Source organism: Eulemur rufifrons, chromosome 19 (assembly GCF_041146395.1).
Source record: "Eulemur rufifrons isolate Redbay chromosome 19, OSU_ERuf_1, whole genome shotgun sequence".
Taxonomy (NCBI): Eukaryota; Metazoa; Chordata; class Mammalia; order Primates; family Lemuridae; genus Eulemur; species Eulemur rufifrons.
The window spans coordinates 52,415,480-52,431,508 of NC_091001.1; the positions used below are offsets into that span (position 1 = coordinate 52,415,480).

Below are 16,029 nucleotides of genomic sequence, written 5' to 3' on the forward strand. Positions count from 1 at the left end.
TAGAGAATTAAATAGGCATAATGCCTCCTCACTGCTGATCTCTAAGGTGACACATAGGGTCCTGTAGTTGTGTTATTATTAGAATATATTACTTCAGCTGCCCAAAAGTTGGCAACATTGCTGGCTGCATTTGTTATTTTATTCATTCTTTAGGCACCATCTATTTATTGAATACCTGCTACATGCTAAGCACTCAGCTAGGTGCTGGGGTGTAGTTAGGAATCAATTAGACGTGGTCTTTTCCCTAAAGGAATTGGCAAGCTAGCAGGAGAAATAGCATACAGTGGTAGACCTCTACTGGTGCAATCCTAAAGTAAATGGGATGCCTTGAGAGTGAAAAACACACAGGGAAGTGATCCCACTCGGGGACAGGATGTTCAGGCTGAAAACTGAACAATGACTAGAACTGAGAGGGGGGATAAAGCGGGGGGTGTATTAAAAAGAAACAACACAAGCCTAAGTCTAAGGTGAGAGGGAGCATGGCACATTCAACAAGGGAAAGATCAACTGATCCCTTCTGTGGCCGATGCCTTGGACGAAGAGGGAGGGGACAGGAAGGGGAGCCTTGAGACAGAAGAGAAGGTCAAATCCTACAAGTCCTGAAGGCTTCCTTACCTGAAGAAAAAGAGGAAATCTCTTAATTGTTCTCAGGCCGGGAAATGGCATGATCCATTTTACATTTTTAGTCTTCTCTGACTGCTATATGCAGAAGGGACTGAAGAGGGTCAGGCAGATGAAAGAGGCCTTTCAGGGGCCACTGCAGGTCCCTACACAATAGTGTGTGGCTTGCACTAGGGTGTATGTGGTAGAGATGAGGGAGTAGGAAGAAAAGGCAAGTTGACTGAGTAGCTAAGCAATGGAAGAAATAAAACACATTTAGGGGCTCAAAACAGCTTGCATCTTATTTTCGAGAAGAGCTTTTATTTTCATTGCTGCAAAGCATATTTTGCCCCCGATTTACATCCATTCTACCCCTACCCTGACCACATTACTTTGCTACTGAGTTGCCATAATTTGCATTCCATTTCTTCAAAAGGCTTGGAAATGAGCTACAACACCCTGAAGTCCTTAGCTAACTCCCAAAAGGGCTGAGTTAGCTGGATTCTGAAGATGAGGGGAAATTATTAGTACTAATATTTATTTTATTCAGTTCTACAGGTGATACTCCTTATAGTGGCTGACATTATAGATCACAAAGCATCATACTGACCTGTTAAATTCTCCTAATCAACATACCCTGTTGTTTAACTTATTTTTATTAAATGTTACAAATACCGTGGAGGAAACAACCATTGCCCGCCCCCCCCAAAAAAAAACCTTTCAAAATTTCACTTGTTAAGACAATTATGAAAAGCCAGATAATTTTTTCCTATTAACATTTTATTAATATTTTATTTGCACTAAATCTATCCTTGTTGAGGATTTTCTAAGGATCACAAAACTGTGTAATAGGCTGTAACAGGGCCCATTCATTTCATAGCATCAATTGCTGTAAACATCAAATACCAAACTGAGAAAAAAACAGGACACAAATATAAGGAAAAATATATAAAAATAGATGGAAAACTGAATATGCTATATAATTAAACTCAGTAGTCAAGAAATGTTGAAGGACTAAAACTGTCATCAATTCATTCATAAATTGGTTATTTCATGTATTAATGCATTCTTCACTCAAAATTTTCTGAATTATTCTTATACGATTTAAGAGATCCATCAGGGGTTCTCAAACAGAGATTAAATGAGTGCTGGGAAGGATTGTGAAGATGTGTTCGGCAGGGAGAGGATGCCTTAAGTGAGGGAATTGCAGGAAGTAAGCAAGGGATCTGAGCTCATTATTTCAACTCAGTCAGAACTGTTTTTATAGACTTACGTACTTATCTGAGATATGAAAGCCTAAAATTTCTACTGAATAAAGAGATCTCTGACTAAAAATACTAACAACAACAACAATAAAAAGCACCATAAACTTATTTAAATCAGCTCTCTCAGGGATTTCCACTTCTAGAGATGATGGAGTGACCTGCAAGACACCCACTCTCCTGCTGAGAACCACTAGAAATACACAATAAAAATAATTTGCTTGAAAGCCTGGGAGAGCTGCCAAAAAAATAAAAACTTAAACTAGATCAAAAAGAGATGCTCACTGAGGGAAGCCTAACTTTCTGCAAGTCATTTCAGCCACTCTCCCCGGATCTGCTAATTTTTATAGATGAAAGTGAAACTGAGAAGTGAGAAAGAATGTAGCTGCTGAGAGGAAGAGAATTCCTTAGAATTTTCAGCAATTTCCTGGGACTGAGGAAGCAAAAAAATAATGGAGTTTAGGACAGCCAAGGCAGCAAAGACTTGGAATTAAGATCTTTCTAGAGAAGGGATGTTCCAAGAAGTGAGCTGGGTACTTTATCACAAGTTTTTTTCCCAAGGCCTTTGACAGGCAATTAAGTTACACAAAGCAACAGTCAAGAAGCAAATTACTGGAATGCTACTGATTTCTGTACATTGATTTTGTAATGCCAACAACAGTCCTACTGAGAACCAACTCAAAGAATCAAAACCCTTCCCAATACCAACAAAGAAAATAAAATACCTAGGAATATATTTAACTAAGGAGGTAAAAGATCTCTACAGGGAGAACTATGAAATGCTGAGGAAGGAAACAGCAAAGGACATAAACAGGTAGAAAACCTCATGTTCATGGGTTGGCAGAATCAACATTGCTAAAATGTCTACCCAAAGCGATCTACAGATTCAGTGCAATCCCTATGAAGATACCAACATCATTTTTCACAGATCCAGAAAAAATAATTCTATGCTTCATATGGAAACAGAGAAGATCCCATATAGCAAAAGCAATCTTAAGCAATTGGGAGGCATCAATTTAGGGAAATGCAAATCAAAACCACAATGGGATGTCACTTATCTCCAGTGAGAATGGCCTTTATCAAAAAGTCCCAAAACAATACATCTTGGCGTGGATGCAGAGAGATAAGAACGCTCATACACTGCTGGTGGGACTGCAAACTAGTGCTACCTCTGTGGAAAGTAATATGGAGATACCTCAAAGAGCTATGAGTAGAACTACCATTTAACCCAGCAATCCCATTACCCAAGTGCCCATCAATATAAGAGTGGATTAATAAAATGTGGCATATGTATACCACAGAGTTCTACTCAGCCACAGAAAACAATGGTGATCTAGCACCTCTTGTATTAACCCGGATAGAGCTGGAACCCATTCTACTAAGTGAAGTTTCACAAGAATGGAAAAACAAGCACCACATGCACTCACCATCGAATTTGTATTAACTGACCAATACTTAAGTGCACATATAGTAATAACATTCATCGGGTGTTGGGCAGATGGGAGAGGGGAGGTGGGGTGGGTATATACACACCTAATGGGTGTGGTGTGTATCCTCTGGGGGATGGATATGCTTGAAGCTCTGACTTGGGTGGGGAAAAGGCAATATATGTAACCTAAACATTTGTAACCCCATAATATGCTGAAATAAAAAAAAATAAAAATAAAAAAGAAGCAAATTATTGAGACTATCCAAAAACCAAAGCAAAGTTTTTAGCATTGCATGATGTCGTGAAACCACGAATGAGGTAGATCCTAAGTAACAGTTGATCCTCAGGAAAATTAGTCTGCAGGACTGTGGTAAAACAAGGGGAGACTAGACTTCAGAAAGACTACAAACTAGCCTCAAATCTCTTGAAGCTTTGATTGTACTGAGATGGTCTGACTCTCTGCTACCCAACAGAAAGCGAGGTGAATCCTCTCTAGAAGAAGAAAACATTATCCAGACTCTATATTTCTCCACACAAATGTTTTTCATTCAATCCCAGATTACCTGGCACATCAAAAACCATAACCATGAAGAAAAATCAAATAATAAAAACCGACTTGTAACAAAGTCTGTCTCCATTTTGAAAGCATCATAGAGTCCCGTGAGAGTTTATTTAAACAAGTCCAAGTTCAATAAAATAAAACATGCCACATTCCAGTCATCAAGCAAACATTGAGGATGGATTGTAATTAATAGTCTTACTTTATTTTGAATGTTTACTTACAGTGTTTAAACCCTACTCTTCACCCATTTCCCTCTTGCCCCACAAACTGGCAAGTTGATAAGAAAATTTACCTTTTTTTTGGTGCCACTTGGGAGGTTCAAATCATGCAAATCCTGGCCCCCACGTGGAAATTCTGACCCCATACACACATACTAATATGATAAAAACTAAAGCCACTCATTCTTCCCTTTGCACAAATCATTGTGGACAAGCTTGAGTGCCCGTTCTCCTGCCTCTGGAAGTCCCACTATGTGAGCAATAAACCTGTTTATACTCTCTTGGTGGATGTGCTGCCTCATCAGTATTAACATCCAAGCCAATTTAGGGTGTGTAGGGGTAGTTACCATCTGTGGAACTATCATAAAACATAAACAAAGTTGACCCGAATACTGAAGTTCTTTGGCTTAGACTTTTTAACTAACCTATAATTAATATGTTTTAAAGGAGATGACCTGATAATGAACTTTACTAAAAAACTGGAATCAATTTTAAAAAGAAGAATCAACTAGAAATTTAGGGGGGGAAATAGAACTCAATAAGTAAATTTCAAGTATGCTGGACACAGATGGATGTGTGAGCTAAAAATTAGGACAGTAGAAAATAACCAGACTTAAGCATGGCTTAGAGAGAAATTTATATCCTTAAATGTGGATAGTACTAAAATAAGACAGGCTAGAAGTTAATGATATGATTATCCATTTCAATAAGTTAGAAAAAGAACATTAAGTTATACTGGAAGAAAGCAAAAAGAAAAACTATAAAGATAAGAGCAGAAATAAATAGAATACGAAACCTACAAAGCTGAAGGCTTTTATTTTTTAGAAAATATTATTAAATTGATAAACCACTGGCAAAATTAATCAAGAAAAAAGGGAAAAGGTGCTCATTATTAAAAGTACTATAATGAATGCAGGCAAGACAGACAGCAATGTAGAGTCTCACATATTAAACAAAAATCCTAAGTGTATATATAAGATTTTATGTAAATAAATTAGAAAAGTAAATGAAATGACAAATTCCTAGAAGACAACTAAACAAAGCTGACCCAGAAAGAAATAGAAAATTTAAATAGTCTTATGGTTTTAAACCTTTCCTCAAATTCATCCCCAAGCTCACATTGCTTTATCAGTGAATTCATTGAAGTATTTAAAAAACAAATAATGCTAGTCTTACACTTCTAATTCCAAAAAAAATAGAAAGGAGTAATTTCCAACTTATTTTTTTGAGAGACCGTATCACTTTGATGCCAGCACCTCTGAAGGAGAATAAAGGAAGCAAGAAATATAATTGTCTCATCATCCTCAGAAATAGCATTTGATACAATTCTATACTTATTCATAATTATTTTTTAAAAAAACTTTTAGCAAATAAGTAATAGAAGTAACTTGATCTAATAAAAGTATCTGCAAGAAATCTAGACCAGATAATGGTAAAGTACTGAAATTTTTCCACTGAGATCTGGAAATAAAAATATATATTACCACAATATTGTGCTGGAGACCCTAGCCAGCACAATAACACAAGGAAAAAAAACAAAGCATAAGAATTAGGAAAGAAAAAATACAACTTGCATAATTTGTAGGCACATGACTGTGTACATAGAAAATCCAAAAGGAAACAGTCAAATTTTTAGAATTAGTATGTGAATTTATCAAAGTCAACAGACATAAAATCAATATACCAACCAAATTTTTTATATTACAGACACAAAAACTAAGGCCCAGAAAGGTGCCCAAGTTCATGCAAACACTTCTCAAAACTAGAAAAAGGGTACCGTTCAGCCCAGTGCTTTAAGTTTTTTTGGATATATGCATCAGTGATGTAGAACTTGTTTGAAGGACATAAACCACAGAAATTCTTTAGATTCCAGTTCTCCAGTCAAACAGAGGCCAGTCCACACAATAGCCCCTGCATCTCCTGGGCATCAGGACATTAAAATGCTGCTGGCTGCGGCGACCACCCAGGGGTAATGAAGGGAATACCTGAGGAAGTCAAAGCCACAATTTCCTGAAGTGTGGGGCTGTGACTGACCTGAGCTTTCTGCTTCTACCACAAGTTGAGGATCAAGAATCACTACAGTGGCCAGATTCACCTACAGGGAACCTAAGGACAGGATGAGGGGAAATGGCATGTGTGTCCAGGGTCTATCACAGAAGAAGGGGGAATGAGTGGAAAAGATGGCCCTTCAGCCCTGGTCTTACACATTTACACAGGATGTCAAGTTTGAGCTTCAGATATGATCTGCAAAGGAGGCTACACACAGTGTTACTGAAAGATCTTGACAGGACTTAAAGTAGGATATGTTTATCACACGACTTTAAAGTCATGTCCCTTTCTTCAACCATAGTTCCTCCAACATACTGTTAAACAATATTTTCTATAAATTCTGCAATTATCTTATAAATAATCTGTAATTATACAGATGGGGTGGTATATTTGTATACTAACATTATTTTGTTACCTGTAAATATTTAAGACTTTGCAACTCACATTTAGCCTTACTTCTTTTCCTCTTCCTCTTTTTCCCCTTCCTCCTGCCTCTGATTTCCCCCTCCTTCTCCACCTTCTCCTCCTCCAAACATGGAAGCAGCCAGGGATTCCAAGGTTAACCTTGGAAAGACTCTAGATTTCTTAATAGCCAGGCGAATTCTCAGAGCATGTGAGTGGAAGGTGAGAGGTAATGCGGTACTTGTCTTGTACATGGGGACACAGCTAGAAAGACTGGCTTGACACTGGGAGTGTTACCCTATTTTTAGCTGTAAGCTCGTGTTGTCTGCAGATGCTGGGGTTGTGACAGGAAGTTCAGAGGTTCCATTATCATGGCCTAGGCTGTTGCCCATAGAACTTGCTGACTGCTGTCATGGGTGATGGCTTAGCCTGTGTCCTAAAAAAACAGGGACTTGATATAGGACTTTCTGCTGGCTGGGTGTTTTTAGCCCCAGCAGTACGGGATTAACTCAAGAACAAACTAAGCAGGTGATTAGGGCGCAACTAAATTAAGCACCACTCCCATCACCCACTCCAAGAAAAATAGAGAGTATTTTATATTCTATGAACTTATAAAGAAGTTAACTGTGCTATCCAAAGAAAACAAAAAAACTTATTTTCCTTCAAGCCTGCATTTATGTTGTCTGTCATTTTGAGTGATTTTATTTTATTATGAATCAAAGTGGGATGTACCACAATGGTAGTGGTGGTAGTGTTAAGTGCTCAGAGCCTGCAAAAGTTTAAACTTGGCCCTAATAACCATTCCCTAGATTTTCCAGGATCCTCACCCCACCTGGGCTGTTTTTCTGCAACACACACATTTTTTGCGTAACATCTCTATTTTCTATTTAGTCCCACATCACTAATCCCACCTTTGCCAAGCTGTTGGTTTTCAGCTCCTAAATTTAGGCAGCCTAGTTATCATGTCCCTTGGACAATATTTTGTTTCAATATGACACAGTACAATTTTGCATTTATAAAGCAACTCCCCCAGATTCCTCTAACACATAAATTATACTTATGACCCTGAACTTACCCTGGTACTGCCCCCAAAATCTTTCACCAGGTGTCCAAACGTCTTTTTGAGAGAAGTGGGATTTTTTTTTTTCACAAGTTTCCAGTGTGGCCAGCTAATCTAGGCTTCAGTGGGTGGAGTGGACAGGGGTTTGAGGAGGAAAAAAAGGGAACAGTGTTCTAGGTTTCCATTTGGCAGTTTTAAGTTACTTCCCAAAATCAATGCTTTGGAATGTCCCTTCTGCGTCCCCAGTTTCAGCCCCTACCTATTGCTCAGGAAAATTGGCAGATAGGTTTCAGAGCATGCTTAGAGTTGTGTGACACAGAGAAAAGAGATTACTGATAACCTGTTTCCTTTGAAAAGGGTGGAATATTAAGGAGGTAAAGGAAAGGAAGGTTCCAGGACTGTATTTTTCCAAGAAAACCATAGAATAGTTCTCTATTGAAATTCCAAGAGCCACATATAGAGATTATACTCGTCGATAAATTCTAGTCTTCAGGCCTCTCCTGACTTACCTCCACAAGTTTGTTGGCATGTTCACGGAAAACCTGGGCATATTCTTTCACTTCCTTTTCATTTCCACTCTTTGCAGCCTCAATGAGAACTAGCAAAGGGACGTTGGTTTCCAAGAAAGAATCAGATATGTGATCCATCACAGCTTTCCGAAGCTACAGTTAAAACAAAAACAAAAACAAAAAAAAAAAAAAACAAAAAAAACACACAATTAAGGGATAGAATAATTGCCCATTTTTTTCTAAACTATTTTCTAGCTCTCGTTACCTATGCAAATAATGTTTAACTCTTGTTAATTTTCCCAGAGCTTATCTTATCAAAGGAAAACAAAGACAAATGATCAATGGATGCCTGTGAATTAAATGTATTATATGCCATCTAGAAAGTTACATATATGGCCTGTAGCTCAATACACTCTAGGCCCTCTCCTGTCAAAGATGTGCACTCGTCCTTCATTAATGCAACCAGAGGTTTTGAATCATGATACATTCAAGAACTCAGGATCTTGAGAAAAGGAGAAATCTAGGCATTAAGCAGAAATGGGGAGAACTTTGAATGAAGATCTGAGCCTTGAAGGCACCTCTAAAACTTTGCCACTGTGCAGTCTCCTTCCTTTCTAGATCCATTGTTTATACTTGATAAAAGTAGAAACGTGAAACATCTAACCATCTCAAAAATGCCTCTCTCCAGGTGCAATGATGACATAGCTGTTATGTTCCAGAAAGAAATACTTGTTATTTTTCAAGGTAAATAAGAATAAACAAACCCAAATCTTCTAACAATGCATAAATACACAAGATTTCCACATTGTTAAGATAGGAAGCAGGGCTGCGTGAAAATAAAATGAAACTGTCCCTGAACGATCACCTTGGTGCTGCTTTGTTCATAATTGTCTGAATGTATATGGGATATAAATAAAAATAAGCCTAAAAGAAGATGGCAAACAACCTATATGTTTTCCAAATAAATATATTTATCCTGGAGTATTCAGGCAAATTTCTTTTTTTTTTTATTTCAAGATATTATGGGGGTACAAACATTTTGGTTACATGTTATGACTTTGCCTCACCCAAGCCAGGATTAGAGAGGTGTGCCCTTCCCCCATACAATGCTCACCACGTCCATTAGTTGTGAGTTTGCCCCCCTCTTACCCCTCAAGCCCCAATGAGTATTACTACCTTAGTGTTGATCAGTTAGTGCCAATTTGATGGCAAGTACATGTGGAGCCTAGTCTTCCATTCTTGTGATACCTCACTTCGGAGGATGGGCTCAAGCTCTATCCAGGATAATATAAGAGGTGCTAGATTACCACTGTTTTTTGTAATTGAGTAGTATTCCATTGTCTACATTTACCATATTTTATTAATCCACTCATTCTTGATATTTGTTATTGGTCAAAAGAAGAACTGTGAACAAATATCTCAATTCCTTTTTGCACTAATTACCATAATGTATGTTCACATGTACATATAACTTAGTTTGGTTTACCTCTGAATTGGGTTTGACATTTTATCACGTAAAATATAATAAAATCTATGGAAAGTTAACATTACTCATTTGACAAAATGTATCAAATTACTGCCCGGGAATAACGTGGGTTATTGGTGAGCTCATATTTTGGGGGTATATACAATGTACCAGATACTCAGCCAGCATCTTTACACATTTATCATTTTATTCCTACAACAACACTATGAGAAACGAACTATTCTAAAACCATTTCTTCAAGTGAAGAAGCTGGAACTTCAAAAAGTTATTTAACTTTTCATGTCTGCAATCATAAGGTAACAAGAGGCAGAGCCTGGGGTAAGAAGGTCTGCAGGAGCTAGTGCAGTGAACACTTGAAACCGACCTGCCATGGCTCTTCCAGGACAGGGCCCCAGATAGGGGAGAAACTACTGAAAGTGTAACCAAAATTGAATTGACAGGACAACAGAGACAAAAGAAAGAGAAGATCAAGATAAAGTGGGGGTGACGAGCAGAGCCAGGCTTTCTCACCAACCAAGCCACCATACTTCTTAACACCACACAAAAATAACAGAGTGAGAGCTCTGAGAAGCTAGAAAAGCTATCTGCATCAAGCCTCTTTCTAAACCTTCAGGAAGATAATAATCACAAAAATGAGCAACTTAAACATTGAGGTCAAATCTCATGCAAAGTTATTATAAGAAAAATGATAATAAGGAATATATCATCCCTACACACACAAAGCATTCCAGAAAGATATGCTTATAAAATAGATTAAAACTGTAAGCTACCATTCCAAATAAAACAAAAGACATTAAGAAAATGATCTAAGATATGAAAGAACAACGTAAATTAGAATGAGAAAAAAACTAAAGAATTAGGTCATGAAACTAAGAAAGAATTACAAATGAAAGAAAAATTATTTCAAAAACAACACTAAACAAGAATGAATAAACACAACAGCAAATGCATTAAGAAAAATAAAAAGAGAAAACAAGGAAAATTTTTAAATCCAAAAAAATTTTTTTAAAGAAGAGTTAAAAAAAATTTGTGAAAGAGTGATAAATATTGAATATAGGCAAAGAAAATTCAATATATGGTTCCCATGGGTCCTTAAAAAAAATAAAAACAAAAATGAATACTGAAAATTGTAATTGATGAAAAATTTCTTGAATACATGTATATATTGAAAACCATATCCTAATAATGCATTGTATATTTCAAAATTGCTAATAGATGGCCGGGCGTGGTGGCTCACGCCTGTAATCCTAGCACTCTGGGAGGCCGAGGTGGGTGGATCGTTTGAGCTCAGGAGTTCGAGACCAGCCTGAGCAAGAGCGAGACCCCATCTCTACTAAAAATAGAAAGAAATTATATGGACAGCTAAAAATATATACAGAAAAAATTAGCTGGGCATGGTGGTGCATGCCTGTAGTCCCAGCTACTCGGGAGGCTGAGACAGGAGGATCGCTTGAGCCCAGGAGTTTGAGGTTGCTGTGAGCTAGGCTGACGCCACGGCACTCACTCTAGCCTGGGCAACAGAGTGAGACTCTGTCTCAAAAAAAAAAAAAAAAAAATTGCTAATAGAGTAGAATTTCATAATTAATCATTGTATGCATATATGTATATGTATATGTGTGTGTGTATACATATATGGCCACAAGCTAGCATCATGAGAGCCATTTCCTAGGAGTTTATTAGAAATTAAAAACCCCAGGCCCCACCCAGACCTGCATTTTAATCAGAACCTTTATTTTAATAAGATGCCTAGGTGATTCCTTCACACGATAAAGTTTGAGGAACGTGTCCCTAGAAGACCTATTACATCAGTCAAGATCTTAGTCTCAAGCATTAGAAATTAATTGTAGCTGATTTAAGGAGAAAAATCATCCTGTTAGTTGACAGAATGGACAGAACTCAGAAATGTTAAAATATCCTGTGCCTTTGTGTCCATAGCTTTTGATTCAAAGTCTTAGGCAGAGTCACCTGATTGTTATCTAGATGAAGTAGAGACCAAAACTCTGGGTCATGTGTCCACACCTGTAATAGTTGCAAGGGTACAGGAGGGAGGTGCTTAGAAGAAAGTATCTTGTGAAAACAAGTGTTCTGGCCCTTTTAGCTTCTTATACCAAGATTCATAGAATGAGGAATTTCCCAAACACAGAAAAGGAATTCGGATGCTGACCCCAAATCAAAAAATGGCCAGTAAAGTATAGATCTGGCAGAAGACTAATTCAGGGACTCAAGCATGAGTGGAAGTTGGAAAAAAAATAGAGATGCATTTCTAAGAAATTACTAAAAGGTGAAGAGTTATCTAAAAAGAACAAGATCAGAAACTATGAACTAGGATAGGAATGGCAAGTATGCCATAACTCTTCCCTTCCATGCCCACAGCAGACATGATTAATCAATTATAGCATTCTTTTATGCTGAGCTCAAACACTACTTCGTAATCCTTCTCCAAGTAGTTACTACTCATCAATTCCATTTATCCTGAAGGAAGAAAGCTTGCTCTCTTTGCTGAAGCTTCCTTGCAACTGAAGCTTTTTGCATGCCAGTCTTTAGGCAGAATTGGCTAAATGTCTATGGCTATTGGCTAAATGGCTAAATTGGCTATGTGTCTGAGCAGCTCAGTGCCATCTTCACTTTCAGAAATAAAAGTTAACACTCAAGTCTAGGCTGGGATGATGATATTTAATAAATGCCTGATCATTTAATGTCTGTCCGTCATTTAGACAGATGTTTAAAAAAATCTTTTAAGAATAATAGTATTAACATTCACTACTATGGTGTAAGACATACCATACCAGCCAACGTCAGATTTGGGGGTAGAGGGTGATTTCAAACAGGCTCAAAAATCTGAAGCCTTAAATCTTTCCTTGAATATGGCTGCTCAAGGCTCTTCATGATTACTGATGTATTTTATCATATTTCCTTAAGCTGTGTGGTATAATTATTATTAAAAATGAAAAATCAAAGCAAAAAGTGATTGAGCCAGAAACCATCTGGCCTAGGGAGCGTGACAAGAATTGAGCTTCATTAAGTCAGGCAAATTTTAGCCAATCTGAAGGTCAATTAGGGTAATCAGTCAGTGTAGTGATCCACCCAAAGCCACTTTAATAAGCCAAGGTGCCATTACTGTACACAGTCCACTGGTAATGAAGGCATTGTCCATTGTTCAGGCTGGAGCTGGGGTTAGGTGGGGGGAGCAGAGGCACATCTATGAAGCCTGAGGAAGACATTTAGAAAATAATCATGGGTTTTAATTTGTTTTCTTTATAAGAGAAACACAAAATTCTTTGGTCATTATCTTGATGGCACTGACTATCTTTCATGAAGAAAAATTATTTTAATTGGGATACTGGCATCTCTCCTTAATGCAACCAATTACCTCTAAAAATAAAAAGAATACTTTATCAGGCACTTTATGCTTTTATTCACCCATCCCATACATCTCCCACCAAAAGCAGGTCTGCTGGATCAATTAAAAGTACAACTGTCATCACTGGTAACACATATGTGCAGCCAGATCAACAGTCCTTGCCCTCCAGACTTTTCCTCTGGGAGTGCTGATACAGTCAGGACGGGAGTTAGCAACATGTCTCACTGATGAATGAGAAGCACTGAGGCAAACTTAGGTAATTCTAATAGATTTGTTGCATTAATGTCCCCATTTGTCACCTTTCCTTACATCCATGCCCACTGCCAGGTAACTCTGCAGCGCCCCACCCTCTGTGACTCTGGGCTTGGCCGTGTGGCATGTGTAGGGCCAATGAATGTTGGCCACCATGATGCATGTGAAGGTTTGGAAGGTCCATTTACCATTGGGCTTGCTTGTTCTTGCTCTCTGCCATCCCCATGAGAAGGACATGCCCAGTCTAGACTGCTTGTCCCAGGAGAAGGGTGGTAAACATGTTGAACACAACTGAGTCACTTCAAGGCCATCCTCGATCAGTCAAGAGCAACTGAGCCCAAACCCATTAGAGGACCAGGCCAAGGTGACCACCCCAGACTAGTGAGCCTCTGATTTTCTGTATGCCTCTGATCTGCTGTTACACTACACTATTATGACAACAGATAACTGAAAATATAATATACTTATTTAACTAGCATAAGTTTTTGTGGTTGCCAAATCACCTTTTTTGTGAGGTGGGAAAGACGTCTTGAAAATAAATTTCTGATCAATCAATTGACTTAGTTGGTGTCATTCCTATTAAGTCCTTTGGCCAAATCCACTGAATTAACAGTAGTCTGCTATACATGTTTCTTTAACATGTAACATGCTCCACATGTTCTATTATATAGCCTCGAGCTATGTTTAAGAATATCACAGCTGTACTTTCTTATTTTTATAGATAAAACAAACTCTTTAGTAAAAAACTATACCAAAGAGACAAGTCATGGGGACTAGGACAGGGAAGGGTTGACAGGCCTGTCCTGAAGGACAGGAGCAGCTGCTTAGTTCCTTCTGTGGATTGCATTTTCTGCCCCAGCACACACAGGTCTGTGTCAAATTCCTCTTTTCCCTCCACAATAGGCAAGGGCAGTTGCCTTCATGAGAAGAGGCTGTGGAATGTCACCTCAGGGTCCCAAGGAGCGCTCCAGATGGCCTCCACCCAGCAGGGACAGCAGCTTGACTTGCTACTGGCAAAAATGTTAGCATAAAACAAAGCCTACAATGGCTAGTTAAGTATAAGGAAGCAAAAGGGAGGTTAGTGAGAGGGAGAGTGTATGCAAAAGGGAGAGGCAACCGCAGCAGTGAGAGGGGAAGAGACGGAGTGAAGAGAGTACAGGGAAGTATGGGAGAAAATTAATGTTTCATATTAACCGTCTTCATGGAGTGCTTATTTTATGCCAGACACCGTTCTGAACACTTAGGATAACTCACTTGTTTCCCTCAGAAATGCCAGCTACTGTTTTCTCTGTTTTATAGTTAAGGAAACTGAGGCAACAGAATTAAGCCACTTGCCCACATTCACAAACCTAACAAGCGGCAGTGGCAGGATTCGAACCCAGGTCGCCTTGCCCCAGAGTTCATGCTCTGAACTACTAACGTACCCAACCTCTTATATGTCTACTTTGTGCCGGGTTTGTGTACATTATTGACGAAAAACAAAGGTATAGATGATGGTTGTGGAGAAAGTACCAGGGACAAATGTGATTCTTGGATGAAGAATGAAGTGCATAGAGGATTCTAGAGGGTTCCGTCCTCTCCACACCTGAGATATTAGGACCAGAAAGAAGAAAACCCTCAGTAGAGAGCACGGAAGAACTGACCCAGCGGCACATGGACACTGTAGGAGGGAATCAGAGATCCCACTAGAGGCAGAAGTGGTGCTGAGTCCTCATGAACCCCACCTCCGGGAGCAGAAAGGGACCTTCCGGATACTCACTATGACACTCTGTGACTTCCTGGGGCTTTAGGAATCCGGAAAAAGAAAATGGATAACTCGTGGTTTAAGTCATGACTACTTCAAAAATATATTTGATGGGTTATACTTGTTTTATGTAACCATCTTATAACTTATGGGTCAAAGTGTTTTTAAATAGTAAATTGTAAGATGCTTAATAAAGTATGTTTCTTAGGATTCTGACTGGGTTCAACCCAAGGGATGTGAGACTTCTCCCAGGAGTCTGGGATCCACTTTCCATGCTCTGATATGTTAATTATGGTAGGTATGGAAATCCATAAGCCAAGCAGTAGCAGGGGTGAGCAGGGATCTGCCTTATTATAGAAAAATCTTTGAAAGCTGCAAATGCAGGTTGGTACTGTGACAATCTAGCATTCTATTTTTTATTCTCATTCTTAAGAGTATTAGGATCAAACCGTGTTCATCCTAAATATATCTATTACATAGTCCACAAGCACAGACACATTCAAAAGTGGGAGCCAGAGTCCTCAGCAGCCAGGACCAGGGACACCTTGAACTTAGTATCAGCCAGCAAGTGCAGGGACTCATAAATACTGCCTTCATTAGCTCATGGGCCCTGTGATTTGTGTCCCTGATGAACAGGGGCACATTTTTTGACCCCTCCAGTAAACAGGCAATGTAATTCCTCTGTAAATTGACTATTAGAATGGTTTAAATGTCCTTGCCTACAAGCTGAAAGGCATGGTTAACACTTTTTACATAAGCTAGAAGACCCAAATTTAGCTATCAATCAACCAGAGCAGAAAGGAATGACTTGACAAAATCATTCGTTAAGTCTGACAGGAGTCAAGAACACAAGGCTTTCTTCCAACAGCTTAAATGTATGTGTGACAAAGGAATATTAATTGCATAAGACAAGACATTTAAAGGTATTAGCTCAGCACTACCAGTCTATTTTACTGAATTAAGGCTATTCATCAATGTAAATAACTGCATTTTCTTCAGCAAACCAAAAGGAATGCAGTCGATGGATCATACCTATTCTAACAATCCACTTGCTTATTTCATGGGAGGGCAGAATCATGAAAGGAGAAGCAAAGT

The 16,029-nt window shown here is 38.5% G+C and overlaps 1 protein-coding gene across 8 annotated transcripts in view; it reads right to left on the minus strand.

Annotated features, from left to right (window-relative positions):
- Window positions 1-16,029, minus strand: part of CTNNA2 (catenin alpha 2) — a 1,068,594-nt gene that overhangs the window by 231,328 nt on the left and 821,237 nt on the right. For all 8 annotated transcript variants that reach the window (XM_069493843.1, XM_069493842.1, XM_069493839.1 and 5 more), the window contains one exon: window positions 8,092-8,244. In XM_069493843.1, coding sequence (XP_069349944.1) covers window positions 8,092-8,244 — 153 coding nt within the window. The remainder of the gene's footprint in view (window positions 1-8,091; window positions 8,245-16,029) is intronic.